Source organism: Nothobranchius furzeri, chromosome 11 (genome assembly GCF_043380555.1).
Source record: "Nothobranchius furzeri strain GRZ-AD chromosome 11, NfurGRZ-RIMD1, whole genome shotgun sequence".
NCBI classification, from domain to species: domain Eukaryota; kingdom Metazoa; phylum Chordata; class Actinopteri; order Cyprinodontiformes; family Nothobranchiidae; genus Nothobranchius; species Nothobranchius furzeri.
The window spans coordinates 65,466,462-65,480,164 of NC_091751.1; the positions used below are offsets into that span (position 1 = coordinate 65,466,462).

The window sequence follows — 13,703 nt, forward strand, 5'->3', positions numbered from 1 at the left end:
GGCGTCTAATGTGTTTATGAATCTCCTAACTAAAGCTTAGCGCGAAGACATCACCTTCAGTTCCCATCAGAACCAATCGCTTCTTTGGATTTGCTGATTCTGAACAACATTCCACATTACACCATTCTCCGTCTCATTCACCTTAGTTACACCATACATTTAGTTAAAGTTAGTCTAGTTTAATCTGTTTAGTAATAAATCTTTAAACCTTTAAACTTGACTCTCTCTCTTCTGTTGTCTCTGAGTGAATACGAAGCTGCTATCTAATCCCTGCAATAAAAAGTTCCAATCTTCTGGTTAACAGTACCCACAGATCCAAAAGGTTGATTTCATATTTCCTATGGAATCCTACGTCTTATGGCTTATTAAATAACATGTAATTTTAAATCATTACAGTCTTCTTGTTTAAAGTTATAGCAATATTTCTGACTTATTACGATTGGGAATTAAGATATGGCCAAAAATCTATTCTATCTGAATATATATTCTTCTCAACATCAACATCCGACTCCCTTAACCCAAACCAGGTCAGTATAACTGACATCACCCTGTCATCTTTACAAGTACTCACTAGTCCACCCACCCCACGCTGCAGCGGCCGCCGCTGCTTTCGTACAGAGTTGACGCAGCTTGGCGACATTCATGCAGAATCACGGTTGGCCGGTTAAACTGTGCTTTACTAATCGAGATATTTCCCAACCCTAGCTGGAGGGTTCATTGGGACTCACCATGCCATATGGCCCCATGTCCATCCCACAGGGTGGCCAGTGTTTTTCTGGCTCCATCATACAGGTTGTTGCAGTACGCTTCTTTCAGCTGATTCTTCCTCTACGAGAAGAAAAATGTCATTGAACTAATATTATTGGGTCATCAGTTTAACAAAATGTACAGAGCTGTTTGAAATAACATCTGACTGAGCAGAGATCTGAGGAGTCATTTTTAATGTAGGGATGTTGGAATTAATTTTATACCTCATGTGGGGTGCTGCTGACATGAACTAGGGATAGTCGGGCGGTGGAGGAAATGGTAAGTGGGCTGCACTCCAAGCACTTTACACTACAGTCATCAGTAAGAGGACTCCGTCCCGCAGCGCTCCTCTATGAGAGCGGAGGTGGGGGTGGGGGGTGGGGAGGGTTTGCACACGTTCCGCTGCTGTTTCTCACCAGTATCAGCTGATGGAGGGCTTTAGTTTCATTGCGCCGTTCGTGTCGGCGGACACAGTAGGGTCGGGGGGAGGGGAGATGACGCTTAGCCTGGCGGAAACCCTGTGTTCCAATAAGAAACTAGAGCTGGGGGACCCAGGGATGGATGGATCAGTCTCTGGGACTCAAGTCAAACATGCTTGAGTTTACTAAACTCGTTCTGCGAAACTCAAGGAAACGAATGTTGTATGGCTGTCTTTGGGGGTTGGGGGGGTGTGGGTGTATGTGTGGAGTGGCAGACTGGGACGGGGGATCCAAACTGTAATTAACTGGGACCAAAGTTGCTAACTGGTGTGTTCTACTGTATTTATAGGAGACCACACTCCTCAGGCTCCTGGGAAAGTTTAAAAAGTGCAAAAAAAAAAAAATGAAACACAATCAAAATCCCAACAAATTTAAGTATAAAAGGTGTGGTTCGCTAAAAACCCCATTTTTAATGATTAATTCTGATTATAATCAGACTCTGAGTTTAACATGCAGGCTAAACATGAAAATAGTCTCCTACAAGCATCTCCTGCATTAGCTTCTGATATAAAATAGAAACTCTAGGACTAGCAAAGCCTGACAGATCTACGTCACACAGTCACTTCATGTTCATGGACTCTCCCATCTTGACTCTCGACGGGGAAGGCTGTTGTTGGTTTAGCCTCCAGGAAACAGCAGCAAACCACCCCGACTAGTTTAAGCTAACCATTAGCTTAGCAACTTCACCACATGACAGAAGCTCCTCCAGGCTTGTGTTATTAGTGGAGATAAAATATCCGTGTCGCAAGTCAGTGGCAGAGTTGCGTTGTGGATATCCAATCTTGAGCAAGATGCCCAAATATTAGAGGCCAATCGATATATTGGGCCGATATATTAAATTTCTTCTATATCGGCCATTGTCCGAAATTATTTTTAAAGGACGATAAAAATATAATAAATCAGGCACCTGTGTGGCCAACTGCCACCGCTACTGAAGAAAGGACCCGAAGGATCCCAACACTGTTGTTTTTTTTAATGTTTTGAGTTTGTTTTATATTTGAAGTTCAATTAATATTAAGATATTTGTTTACTTATTTAATTTATATTGCACACAGTAACCCCCAAATTCCACTACCTCTGCTCCGCTCTGCTCCGGCACGAACTCCGGAGCAAAATCGGTCCCGTTGTAGTCAATCAGAGCAATACTGCGGCCGTGCTCCGGCAGTGCTCCGGCAGTGCTCCGGCAGTGTGGCGCAGTGCGCCGCCCTCTGTTCCGGCGTCCGGCAAAAATAGAATCGATCCTATTTTTGCCGGACGCCGGAGCACCTCCGCAGTAAATGGACAGAAATCACAACCGCCCAACAGGAGAAGGAGCAAGCACAACTTCCGTTTTTCACAATAAATCGATAAACAAAACACGTTTTTTGTTTCATATGCACAGGTTTAACAACTTTTAACAACTATCAATGGCGGCTGAACTTTAAATGCACAAAAAAAAGCCATAAATACAGTTTCCACTATCAAAGTAGTCACACTTTGTTGATCCAAACACTGCTGATCTCTCAACACAAATGATAGGCAGATTAAACAGTTCATGCCGATGCTTCTCCCACACAACTGGTGTTTGGACCTAACTTCCGCGTTTATTGCTCGGACTGTATCGCAAGATCTCGAAAATCCCGCGCATGCTTGTTTGCCCCCCTCAGGTCTCCACACCGGAGCGGAGCCGTTGTAGAGCGGGTACCAGTAAAAATTGAGTTTGGAAGCGAGCGGCTGCGAGAGGCGGGGGCGGAGGTAGTGGAATTTGGGGGTGAGAGTTCTGTTGACCTTCACAGTCAATGTGCTGCTAAAACGTAAACATATTGGCCATAATAATGGGCTTTAGATATCGGCCATCGGCAGCAAAATTCTTTAAAAATCGGTATCGGCCTTAAAAAACCATATCGGTCGGCCTCTACCAAATATTGGAAAAAAAGACACCAAAAGCTGCCGTCTGAAGCTCAGCTGTGATGTGGGTAACTGCTATTTCCTGGAAATGGTGAACCGGTGTCCCCCTAACCCCAGTTTGACTTACAAGTTAGAGCCCTGCACTGAAGCCCTAGGCCCTCGGGTCAGCCGGGCTTCGGGCCAACGACTGTGTAAATACCTCGGACACGGGCTCAGATTTTAGGCCCGTGCAGGGCTCTATTACAAGTCATTCATTCCTACTAGAGATCACTGCAAATGCATTGGGTGAACAAGTGTTCCACACCTTTAACTGCAGAGCATTAGCGGTTGTCTTAATAATTACTTCTCCCATTTCACTTTGGGTTGTGAAATGTAATTTTTATTAAGCAATAACCCAAACTCTGCAAGGTTCCTGTGGAATTTAGGCTATTGAAGTAAAAATGAATCTTATTAACCATGCTTCTGTGTTTAATGCATAAAATGAAAATATTATTATTAAGTATACAAACCTTATAGACATGAAGGAAAAGTATTGAGAGGTAAAGGAGAATAACGATGAGGAATGGCAGGACGAAGACCACCACAAGAGGGGTGAAGACCCATAAGAGGTACTCCAGAAAGCTCAGATAGTCCTCCACCTGGTCCAGGCCAGCAAACTCTACCCACATATCAAACAAACACACCTGAAAAACCAAAACACAAAGGACAAGTTGCTTTGAATCAGATAAAAACGTCTCAACACCTCCTTCACGTTTATGAGGATAAAGCTGGAACACAACACAGTCTGAAAAACCAGAAGCAAAAACTAAAATAATGCAGATTAATTATTAATTACTGCAGATATCAGATCCAGACAACTCCTTCAGCAGAGCTAGAACCAACAACAGGAAGTGCTGGAACAGAAAAACAGGGAGCGCAGGAATCAGATAAGAATGGATGTCTCATCCATGCAATTCCTTAGCAGATGCATTGTGCCAGCGCCTCATCCTCTGCCATACTGCATATTGGGAATGTTGCCCTAGGATCCAGAACAGAATGTAGAAGCTGGGTTTCATGAATAAAATAAGGACAACATTTACTTTTCACCATTTTGAATGAGTTGTTTATATTTCAAACTTTACGTACATTTCAGTATTAACCCAGCTGTTTTGGATCCTAGGGCAACATTCTAGCTCTGCTGCAGGAGTTGTCTGGGCTGCATGGCGGCGCAGTGGTTAGCACTGTTGCCTCGCAGCACGAAGGTCGCAGGTTCGAAACTCTGCTGCGACCTTTCTGCGTGGAGTTGGGGTTTCCTCCGGGTACTCCGGTTTCCCCCACAGATCACAACATGCCCTATAGGTTATAAATTGTAAGTCGCTTTGGATAAAAGCGTCTGCTAAATAAATAAACATAAACATAATGAATAAAACTGTATAACCATTATAAATCACATAGTTCTGAAAATGTATTTATCCATAAAAATAAAACAGTTTTTTTTCTGCTTTGTTTTGTTTATATTCACACTAATACAATTTGGCTCAGTTTTAATTAATGATTTTGTCTTAGAGGTGGATTCGAAGCGCTTTAATCTAATTTCTTTTTTTTTTTTTTGCTAAGAGGACAGTAGACTCTACCTGTTCCCTTAGATTGCATCGCAGCATAAGATCCAGTTGACCAATATGTTCGATTGTAGCAGTTTGAACAGGATATTAAAGGTGGAATATGGAACAATAAGCTATATTTTTAAACAATAATACCTCCACGGGGCATTTAGAGGCGTGCAGGATGAGTGTACAGTTTTACCTTTAAAAGCTATCTTTTAAAAAAAATTAAATAATCACATTTTAATTTTGTCGGGCATGACGCTGGATTTATGTTTATATTTGCCAGCCACTAGAGGGCACCGTTTAGCTAAAATGTCTGCTCAGCAAGGTGAGGCTGGGACTGTGGAAAATGGCGGACTTGACAAGTCAAGCAGATAAAACATCAACGTTGCATCTTTTACCCAAAAAAGAAGAGGTAATGGAAGTGTCACGCCACTGTTAGCCAATCAGAGGCAACGTGCTGTAAATAATATTATAATCTTTCCAAATAAAGTCTAAACAGTAAACATTTCAAGATCCAGCCCAGAAAAGTGTTTATTCTTGATCCATCCAACTATTAATAGGTCCAACATCCAATAAAACCAATTATGTGCTTTGGAGCAACACTAACCAGTACTATGACTTTAATACAGCCCAACTGACAACCTGTCCTAGATCCTGTTTAACTAAAAATCTGTGTAGAAACAGACACATCAATAATCTGTTATGGATTAAATGTAACCAGACACCTGTACTATAGCCATTCTCTTCAGTCTAATCTGAATTCAGATGTATCCAGTCAGACGCAGACTCAAAAACTCCTGTACAACTAATCTGCCCTACGTCTAGGGCTGGGCGATAGGGCTTGAAATTAATATCACAATATATTGAGGATTTCACCTCGATAACGATAAATGGACGATAACTACGGGTATGTGCAGAAAACAAGTTGCCCACTAGATGGGGCTGTCACATGATTTACGTTGAGTCACATTTTTAAGTGACTCAAGGTGGTACAGCTTCTTAAAGGGACACGAATGTTGCTAACCTACACACATCTATTTATTTTTTATTATCAAATTTATTGACATGGGGAAAATTATCTCGATAAAAGTCAGAAATTTCGATAACGATACATTTTTGATTTATTGCCCAGCTCTACCTACATCTAGTCTAAACGTATGTCTATGGTCTAAATGCTCATTTGTTCTGTATTCATTCAAACTGATTAGTGTATTGAATCCAGTCAAACCAGACTTCAAAATCCAGTCTGACTAATAATATTTTCCTGAATCAGTCTAACTAGATGGCTGATGTACATACGAGTCTAATAGTTAGGGTTACTGATCAAGTCTATGCCCAGTCTAACTAATAATCTGTTCTGGATCAGTGACCCTAAATCCCAGAGATGGCCAGTTGTGCCTCCTTAAACATAACAGATCATTTCAAGATTATAAATGTGATATAAACGGATTTCTCACCATGAAGGACACAGTGTCATGTGCTCCCGCTAGACAGGACTGGTTCCCAGAGTCTGCCATCCTGTTGTGCGGTTAGGGCCAACAGGGTCAGCCACAGCGCAGATCCCCGGGGCAACGATCAGGCTGCATGAGCAGTAGGCACTCCTTTTTCCAGGTGAGCGAAACAAGAAAATATCCACCAGAAAGCAGGATTTCACTGGAACCAGTCACAATCATTTTTGGTGAGGAATAGGGTTTAGGGGAGTTTTCCGTCAGCAACTTCTAGAGATAACAGTCAGTGATCCACTCAAAACACAGATTGAGCTGTTTAAATGAAAATACTCTGACCCAATCAGCTCCTCAGAGTTCTGCTGCCGGGCTCATCCTTGTGACCTCACAGGCCTGCCTAAGACCTGAGTGCTGCACAAACTAAGCCTTGTGTTCTTGTTAACATTTGTTCAAGGGTTGTTGCTTGTGGAACAGCTTTCTCTTCGTCACCACATCCAGGGTCAGAACTCAAACAAGCTTCTTTAAATGGTACCAGAGAAATACGGAACCAGCACCCAGATGTGATTCTGGAGCCTCCACTGTGAAGAGCCTGAGCCTAAAGACCAGTCAGACCAGTAGAACCGCGATGGTACCCTGACAGCAGATGATCCGTGTGGTGTGTGTGACGTTATCAGCGTGGTGTTTAGTGTTGTCATGCTTATTTTCTCGCTGTTATTACTGTTGTTGTACTTTATAACACGTCGGCCCAGCTGTTGACCACTTTGACTTATATGTTCCGACCCATAAACATCTCCTCTCGCCGAGTTTAGGTCTAACCACTCCAGGCTTCCTCGGTGAGGGACGTAAGGAGCCAAGAACTGTCAGAACAGAGCAGCAGCCAGAACTGAAATGGACCGGAGACGGACGGAAGATCCATACAGCAGACACGAAGGTCGTAGTTAGACAGAAACGAGTTAAACTTACCGCGTGGGGCTTCCGCTGAGGACAGCGACTACATGTAAACAAATAAATACAATAAAAACGGCAGATCCTGGGATCCGAGTGCACAACTCAGCACACTCAACATTTCTGTTTACAACCGGAACGATTAGAGTGTAACACACCCAGTGTCATCGAGAATCGGTGCGACTGGAAACCATTGGGGATAAATAGTTCCGCTGCTATTGGGGAAAAATTCTCTTCCAGTACATTTATATTTCTGTTAGCGTTACAAGAACAATGAATGAATGAATGAATGAATGAATGAATGAATCATACTGCTGCAGTCTTGCTGTTAAAATACAAAATGAAACAGCGAAAGTGAACCACAAATAAGGAAGAAAATATATCTTCTGAGCTATAGAACATTAACCCTCTGATGCGTGAATTATGAAATCTTCAAGCATGATTTATTTCACAATTTTTTTCGTTCATCTTTAGGTGTGAGTGAAACAAATTTCAACAATTTTTTGTAACATTTAATAATTTACAAATAATTTATTATGTCCACGTCAGTAGACAGCGTGCATTCTGAATATGAAATATGTTGGCTTGACTTACCGAAGTCCAAATGGAGGGGCTCAAATGCAATAAAGTCTTCAACAGCTGTGCTTAATAGCGAAAAAATAAAGAAATAACAATTCTGAGTACATGTCCACTGTAGTGACCATTATGCATCAAATGGTAAACATATTTCCTTTTTTTACAAGATAATTTGCATCATTTATTCACCAAACAGGGGCTCAGTGTAAATTCTGCAGACAAGGCTGACTGTTTTTGCATTTACTATTTCTCTAAAACACTGGTGTGGATTGTTTGTCTTCATAAACAGAAAATACTCCAGGTTGAAAGCAAAGTTCAACACCTTTTACCAAACACCTGAGTTTTTCTGATATTTCTGGGCTCAGAATTCACAAGGTTCTACTTTAAATCCGAGTCTGTGGCCCTGTGAACCCTGGAATTATTCCTTCATACATTAATTTGTTCCTTTTATTTATTGAATGCCAGTGGAGATGGTGTTGTCAGAGTCATAGCCAGCATTCCTCCTCAAAACATGGCTGAGTTGATGCCAAGGAGCTCAATTTTGGTCTCTTCTGACCACAACACGTCCCCCCAGGCATCCTCTAAATTGTTTTGCTCAGGGGCCACATTGAGGGAAATCTAGTCCCAAGTGGGCCGGACCGGTAAATTAAAAACAACTTCAGATTGTTTTCTTTGTTTTAATACAATCAATATGAAACAAAGCTGGAGCCTGAGGACAGTGTATCCAAAGTAGTACAAGTACAACACCTGAAGTGTACTTGAAAATTTGAATTAAATAAATAAATAAATAAGACCTTCCTTGGTGATTCAAAGAGCTTACAGATCACATGGCTAGATCAGTTTCATGCAGCACTTAAAGTATATTTGACTCATTTTACTTTACATCTTTTAGCTTTCACCAGCACATCAACATCAGAAGTCACATCCTGAGTGGCGGCCATCTTCAGGATGGGATTCAAGTCCTTGTGTGAGCCTTGAGCGCACCTTTGTTTTATTTATACTCGTTACAGAGGAAACTTGCTCACAAAGATACGTTTATTTTCACTCTACATTGTAAAGTATGAAAATAAAGTTTACACAACCATCTCGCGGGCCGGATTTAACCCGTTTGCGGGCCGTATATTTGACACCCCTGCTTTAGATTTTTAATGGCAGACTTCAAACTTGCCTGCTGCACATGAACTTTCTTGAGCAGGGGGACCTTGCAGATACTGCAGGATATCAGTTTTTAGGGCATAGTGTGTACCCAAGTACATTTTGGGGTGGGGGTGGGGGTGGGGTCCAGAACTAGAAGGTGCTACATCAAATACAGGCCATTTACATGTGGGAGACATACATCTTGCCGATTGGTCAAAAAAATAATTTCCTTCTATTGGTTAAAAATCTTTTTTAAATGAACTTTTTTGAATATTGTTCCGTCTGTAACTCTAAACCTACCCTACATATAGACTGGTGATTCCTTTGCTGGTGGGCACGCTTATAAAATCGGCAAGGATTAAAAACAGTTTTCCTGACTGCAAATATTGACCTAACAAGGTCTGAGGCTACCACATGATGGAAATAAGCTGGCACCTCAAAGTTTTTCAGCACCTTTCCAGTTCTCCTTCATGAAGCAGCTCTGGACTGCTGAAACAAACGTGTTCCCTCTGCTCTGCCCATCACAGAGGCTGCTGCATGTTAATATTTTATTCTCCAATTTTAGATACACAAATAATCGTTTAATTGAGTCTGAACTCAAACAGTCAAGAGAAGAAATGAGCAAACTTGAGGCCAGAAAAAAGGACCACAGTGTAATTTATTAAATTAAATTTGGGAGTTTATATTTCATTAGATTCAAATAAGAGTTTACAAAAATCACATATATACAAAAGTGTGTTTTCAGCACTCTTCTTTTTTCATTAAACAGTTCTGCATAAAATGCATTTTTAGCACTTCAGACTTTCATCACACAATGCGACTCACTGAAAGACGAATGTTTTTTGTCTTTGTATTTTATGCACCACTCACATCACGTTTTAGTCTGCAGCATAACAACATGGTTAAAGCCAACACAGTGGCACTGAGTCTCTAAAGACAGCCTTCACAATAAAAACTCAGAGAGAGAGGAATGTTCTTTTTTAACATTTATACTTTGCATACATGTATTTACACAGAACCGTTTCAGCTGATCGGTTACCAAGACTCCCGTTCAGCCAAGTCAAACAAACGTATGCAGGTGAGGTACCACTGGACTTCTTTTCTGAGCCGTCAGCTGGTTCTGTGCTGGATCTAAAAGCTTCCTGACCCAACTGGAACCAGAACAACTTCGATACCTGTCTTGATTTGACAGCTGCAGGTGCGTGTTTGTGTTTAGCTCCAGGCTGCAGCAGCCCTCAGAAGATCAACAACAACAACCCAAGCAATCGCAGGAGAAGACAACACACTGCACGTTACTCGAGGGTCTGAGGGTGTCTCCTCTGGTGCGAAAGGTCTGTAAATTGAAACAAATTCAACAAAGCAGGTTGTTCAATCAGTTTTAATGTCGCATGACGTTTTTCTCAGGCTTGTTGTCGTGGTAAAACAAAATCACCGAGTATGACAGACACAAGTTGTGCATACCAGCCAAACGAGGATATTATTCAGATTCAGTGATGCTGGGCCACCAGAGACCTTTGAGCTGCTCGGTGCGCCGTTAGAACTCTGGAGTTCAGTTGTGACGCGAAGCTGACGGTGATGGAAGGGTTTCTATAACTGAGCTTAACTGAACCGTTTTGAGAAAAGAGTGGATGTAAGATGCATTTTTGCCATCAGCTCCACCAAAGTCAAAGTTATGCTAGTTATGTGTGACTTAGGGGTGTGCTAGAGGATCTATGGGTCTGAAAAACAGAACTGGAACCTCCACGAGTTAAAGATGTTGCTCAGTCATCCGCGTTGAATGAAGAACATGCATGTTTGGAGCAATGTATCCACTTTTACAGAGAGACGAGGTCAGACGACCTCCGAGAACGTTCTGTTAACACACATTGTAACTGAACAGTCTGAAGAAGGCTTCTGCTTCTATGAGAATGGCCGCTGTAGCGGTCAGACCCTCTGAGCGCCCCAAAGCAACGTGACCCTGAAGAACAAACCTGAGCTCATTCTCACTGGACTACTAGTCACCAGGTTTCTCTTTAAGCCGTGAGCTCCGACTGCAACCAGCTGGGTTGCTGCTCAGGGGGCACCACAAGTCTGCCTTGCTCATGGGCGGACTTTGAATGTTTGGTAGAACCGGTGGGACTATGTGGACAGAACCTCAGCGTGGATGTTCAAAACCCAGCCGACACACCTGTGGGTTCTGGTTTAGGTCCATCTAAACGTTTCTCCTTTGCTTTCAGACGATGGCAAGAACATTTCTTTTCTGTTAACCGGACGGATCTCATAAGAAGCTTCAGAAGAGAGTTCAAAATCAGCCGTTGGTGGGGGGGGGGGGGGGGGGGGGGGGTTACTGTCATCTATCTGATTGAGGTTCATGCTGTGTTTAGGGTTTGGGCTTAAGAACAGTGCTGTCAAATGTCTAAAATCAGACAATCCTTAGAAAACAGAAAGGCTTGTTTCAGATGTTTCATCTCAACACGAGTGGGAACAGCTACGATTTATTGTTCTATACTTTTTTTATTTAAAAAGATGCTCATGAATTTCATTTCTCCTGCCTTCCTTTCAAGACTCTTGCTTATTATTTCCAATCAAAATATGTTGCCACCAAGTGGGAAAGGCGTAGAATGTCTTCTCCAGGTCAGGAACGAGTTCCTGCCTCAAGCGGAGGAGTTCAAGTGTCTTCGGGTCTTGTTCACGCGTGAAGGACAGATGGAACGTGATATCGGTCGGCGGACTGGTGCTGCGTCTGCAGTGATGCGGGCATTGTAGATCATCTGGGAGGGGCTCGGAGTAGACCCGCTGCTCCTCCACATTGAGAGGAGCCAGTTTAGGTGGCTCGGGCATCCAGTTAGAATTTCTCTTGGACACCTCCCTGGTGAAGTTTTCCAGGCACGTCCAACCGGGAGGAGGCCTAAAGGGAGACCCAGGACACATTTGAGGGACAATGTCTCTTGGCTGGTCAGGGAACACCTTGGGATTGCCCTGGAAGAGCTGGACCAAGTGGCTGGAGAGAGGACAGCCTGGGTCTCTCTGCTTAGGCTGCTGCCCCCGCGACCCGACTCCGGATAAACGGCTGAAAACAGACGGATGGATATCTTGCCACCTGTCATCAAAATGTGAAAAAATAATAATCCCCCAACTAAAATCCAAAATTCCTCTTGAAGTTGCTAACCAGTAATTTCAAAGACATTTAGATAAAAATAAGCTGAAGCAGACACTGCAGATCTAATTAACGGGGATCTACTATGCGATCCAGAGTTTTTGTGCTTTTTGCGCTGACCTGTGGGTCTCCGCTGCCTCTAAAAACACTCCGAACATGAAACAAATAGTCTGTTTCCGGTCAGCGTTTGGTTTGGGAACACGCTTTTTCAAAAAGTCCCCTTTGCTTCATCACAAACGAGGAGTTTGCATGGACTCCCTCTCACCTGTGGAGTCCCCACCCACCAACACCATGTCTGTTTACCCAGAGGCGGAGAGAGGACATGCTGGAGGGGCTGTGTTTCCATGGGAATGCTAGCTGGGGGGAGAGAACTTTGTGCCGTTCTGCTTCTCTTATTCTCCGGTTAAGCTCCTGACTCTGAGACCGACTCAACGGAAGCTGTAAAATAACGTCGAATCACAAATGATGGATAAAGAGCGAAGAACAGGACCAACCGGAAGCTCCCAACAACAATCCGTGTGCAGCAGGGCCACCACGACGCACATTCTTTACACCCTCTCGAGCCACACCTCTAACTTCTCTTGTTGAAGAAGCAACAGGCCACCTGAGCACAGCCAGCAGCACACGTCTTCTGAGTAAACAGCTTTACCTTCTCTCTGTGTCACATCAGCAGGTGAGAGATGCGACTCAATTTAAAAATATAAAATTTTGTGTATCTATCACAGTTAAACAAGAACTAGCAAGGATGCGCCTGAATCAGGAAGTACGACTCAGCTAGAGGAGAAAGTAGCTTCTGACGACAGGATTTGGAGTCTTACTACCCGATATTTGGACACCTTGGCTCTGATTGGCTAACAGAAACACGACTCTACCACTGACTCTATTTGCTCTGCAACGTTGATGTTTCATCTCCACAAACATGACAAGCCTGAAGGAGTTCTGCGGTGTGGTGGAGTTGGTGATGCTAATGGTAAGCTTCTGCTAGTCGAGATGTTCTCTGATGTTTCCTAGACGCTAAAACAACATCCTTCCTTCATGAGTCAACATGGGAGAGTCCATGATTGTTAAGTGACAGTGTGAAGCAGATCTGTCAGGCTCTTCTAATCGTATCTATTTTCTACCAGAGGCTAACGCAGGAGACAGGTGTAGGAGACTATTTTCACGTTCAGCCTGCAGATTATGATCAGAAATACTCGTCTAAAAGTGTTCTTTCACAGTTCCACACCTTTAATAACAGGATGAGGAAAAGCCGTGACAATGCTCGGTGGTGCAGTGCTGGCGCCACATGGCTGGACGGTTGTAGGTTGGGATTAGGGCAAGGCGAGAGCTCAGGTTTAGGATTAGCTGGGGCAGGGATTTAGGATTAAGGTTAGGACAGGTTGAGGACTATGCTGGCATGAGGATTACGGTGGTTGAGTCACAGGTTAACAGTTAGGATAGGAAGATCTGACATCAGATTATCTTGTCTTCAATCCCAGCATGTAAGTGCAGAAGGATTACCTAGATTTAAAGTCTCTATATAGCATGTACACATGTACAAATATTGCAGAGTTTTGAAACCACTCAAGATCGGGGACTTCCTTTTTCTCCAACGGCTAGAATCTAAAGTATCTTGAAAATTCATGTAGCACCCCGATTTAGTGTCTGCCTTAAATCAGTCAGCTTCAGTGAACGCAGCTCGTCCAGATTTTCCCAGAATCCTCAGTAGCGAGGTCAGACGCCGTGGAGAACTGTAGACGGCGATTTTAGCAGCGTGCCTCCAATC

The 13,703-nt window shown here is 43.1% G+C and overlaps 2 protein-coding genes across 3 annotated transcripts in view; both read right to left on the reverse strand.

Moving 5' to 3' along the window:
• The window catches only part of tmem68 (transmembrane protein 68), a 33,764-nt gene extending 26,518 nt beyond the window's left edge, over positions 1–7,246 (reverse strand). Inside the window, exons 1-4 of the mRNA XM_054747576.2 lie at positions 7,108–7,246; positions 6,157–6,352; positions 3,623–3,796; positions 729–828 (exon numbers count right to left, since the gene is read on the reverse strand). Of these exons, the coding sequence (XP_054603551.1) occupies positions 729–828; positions 3,623–3,796; positions 6,157–6,216 (334 nt within the window). The 5' untranslated portion in view covers positions 6,217–6,352; positions 7,108–7,246. The remainder of the gene's footprint in view (positions 1–728; positions 829–3,622; positions 3,797–6,156; positions 6,353–7,107) is intronic.
• A 2,195-nt stretch (positions 7,247–9,441) lies between these two features.
• xkr4 (XK related 4) overlaps positions 9,442–13,703 on the reverse strand; it is a 17,597-nt gene continuing 13,335 nt past the window's right edge. The window contains exon 5 of one of the 2 annotated variants that reach the window (XR_008564550.2): positions 9,442–10,135. The gene's annotated coding sequence lies outside the window, so the exon portion shown is untranslated. The other variant, XM_054747446.2, reaches the window with a different exon arrangement.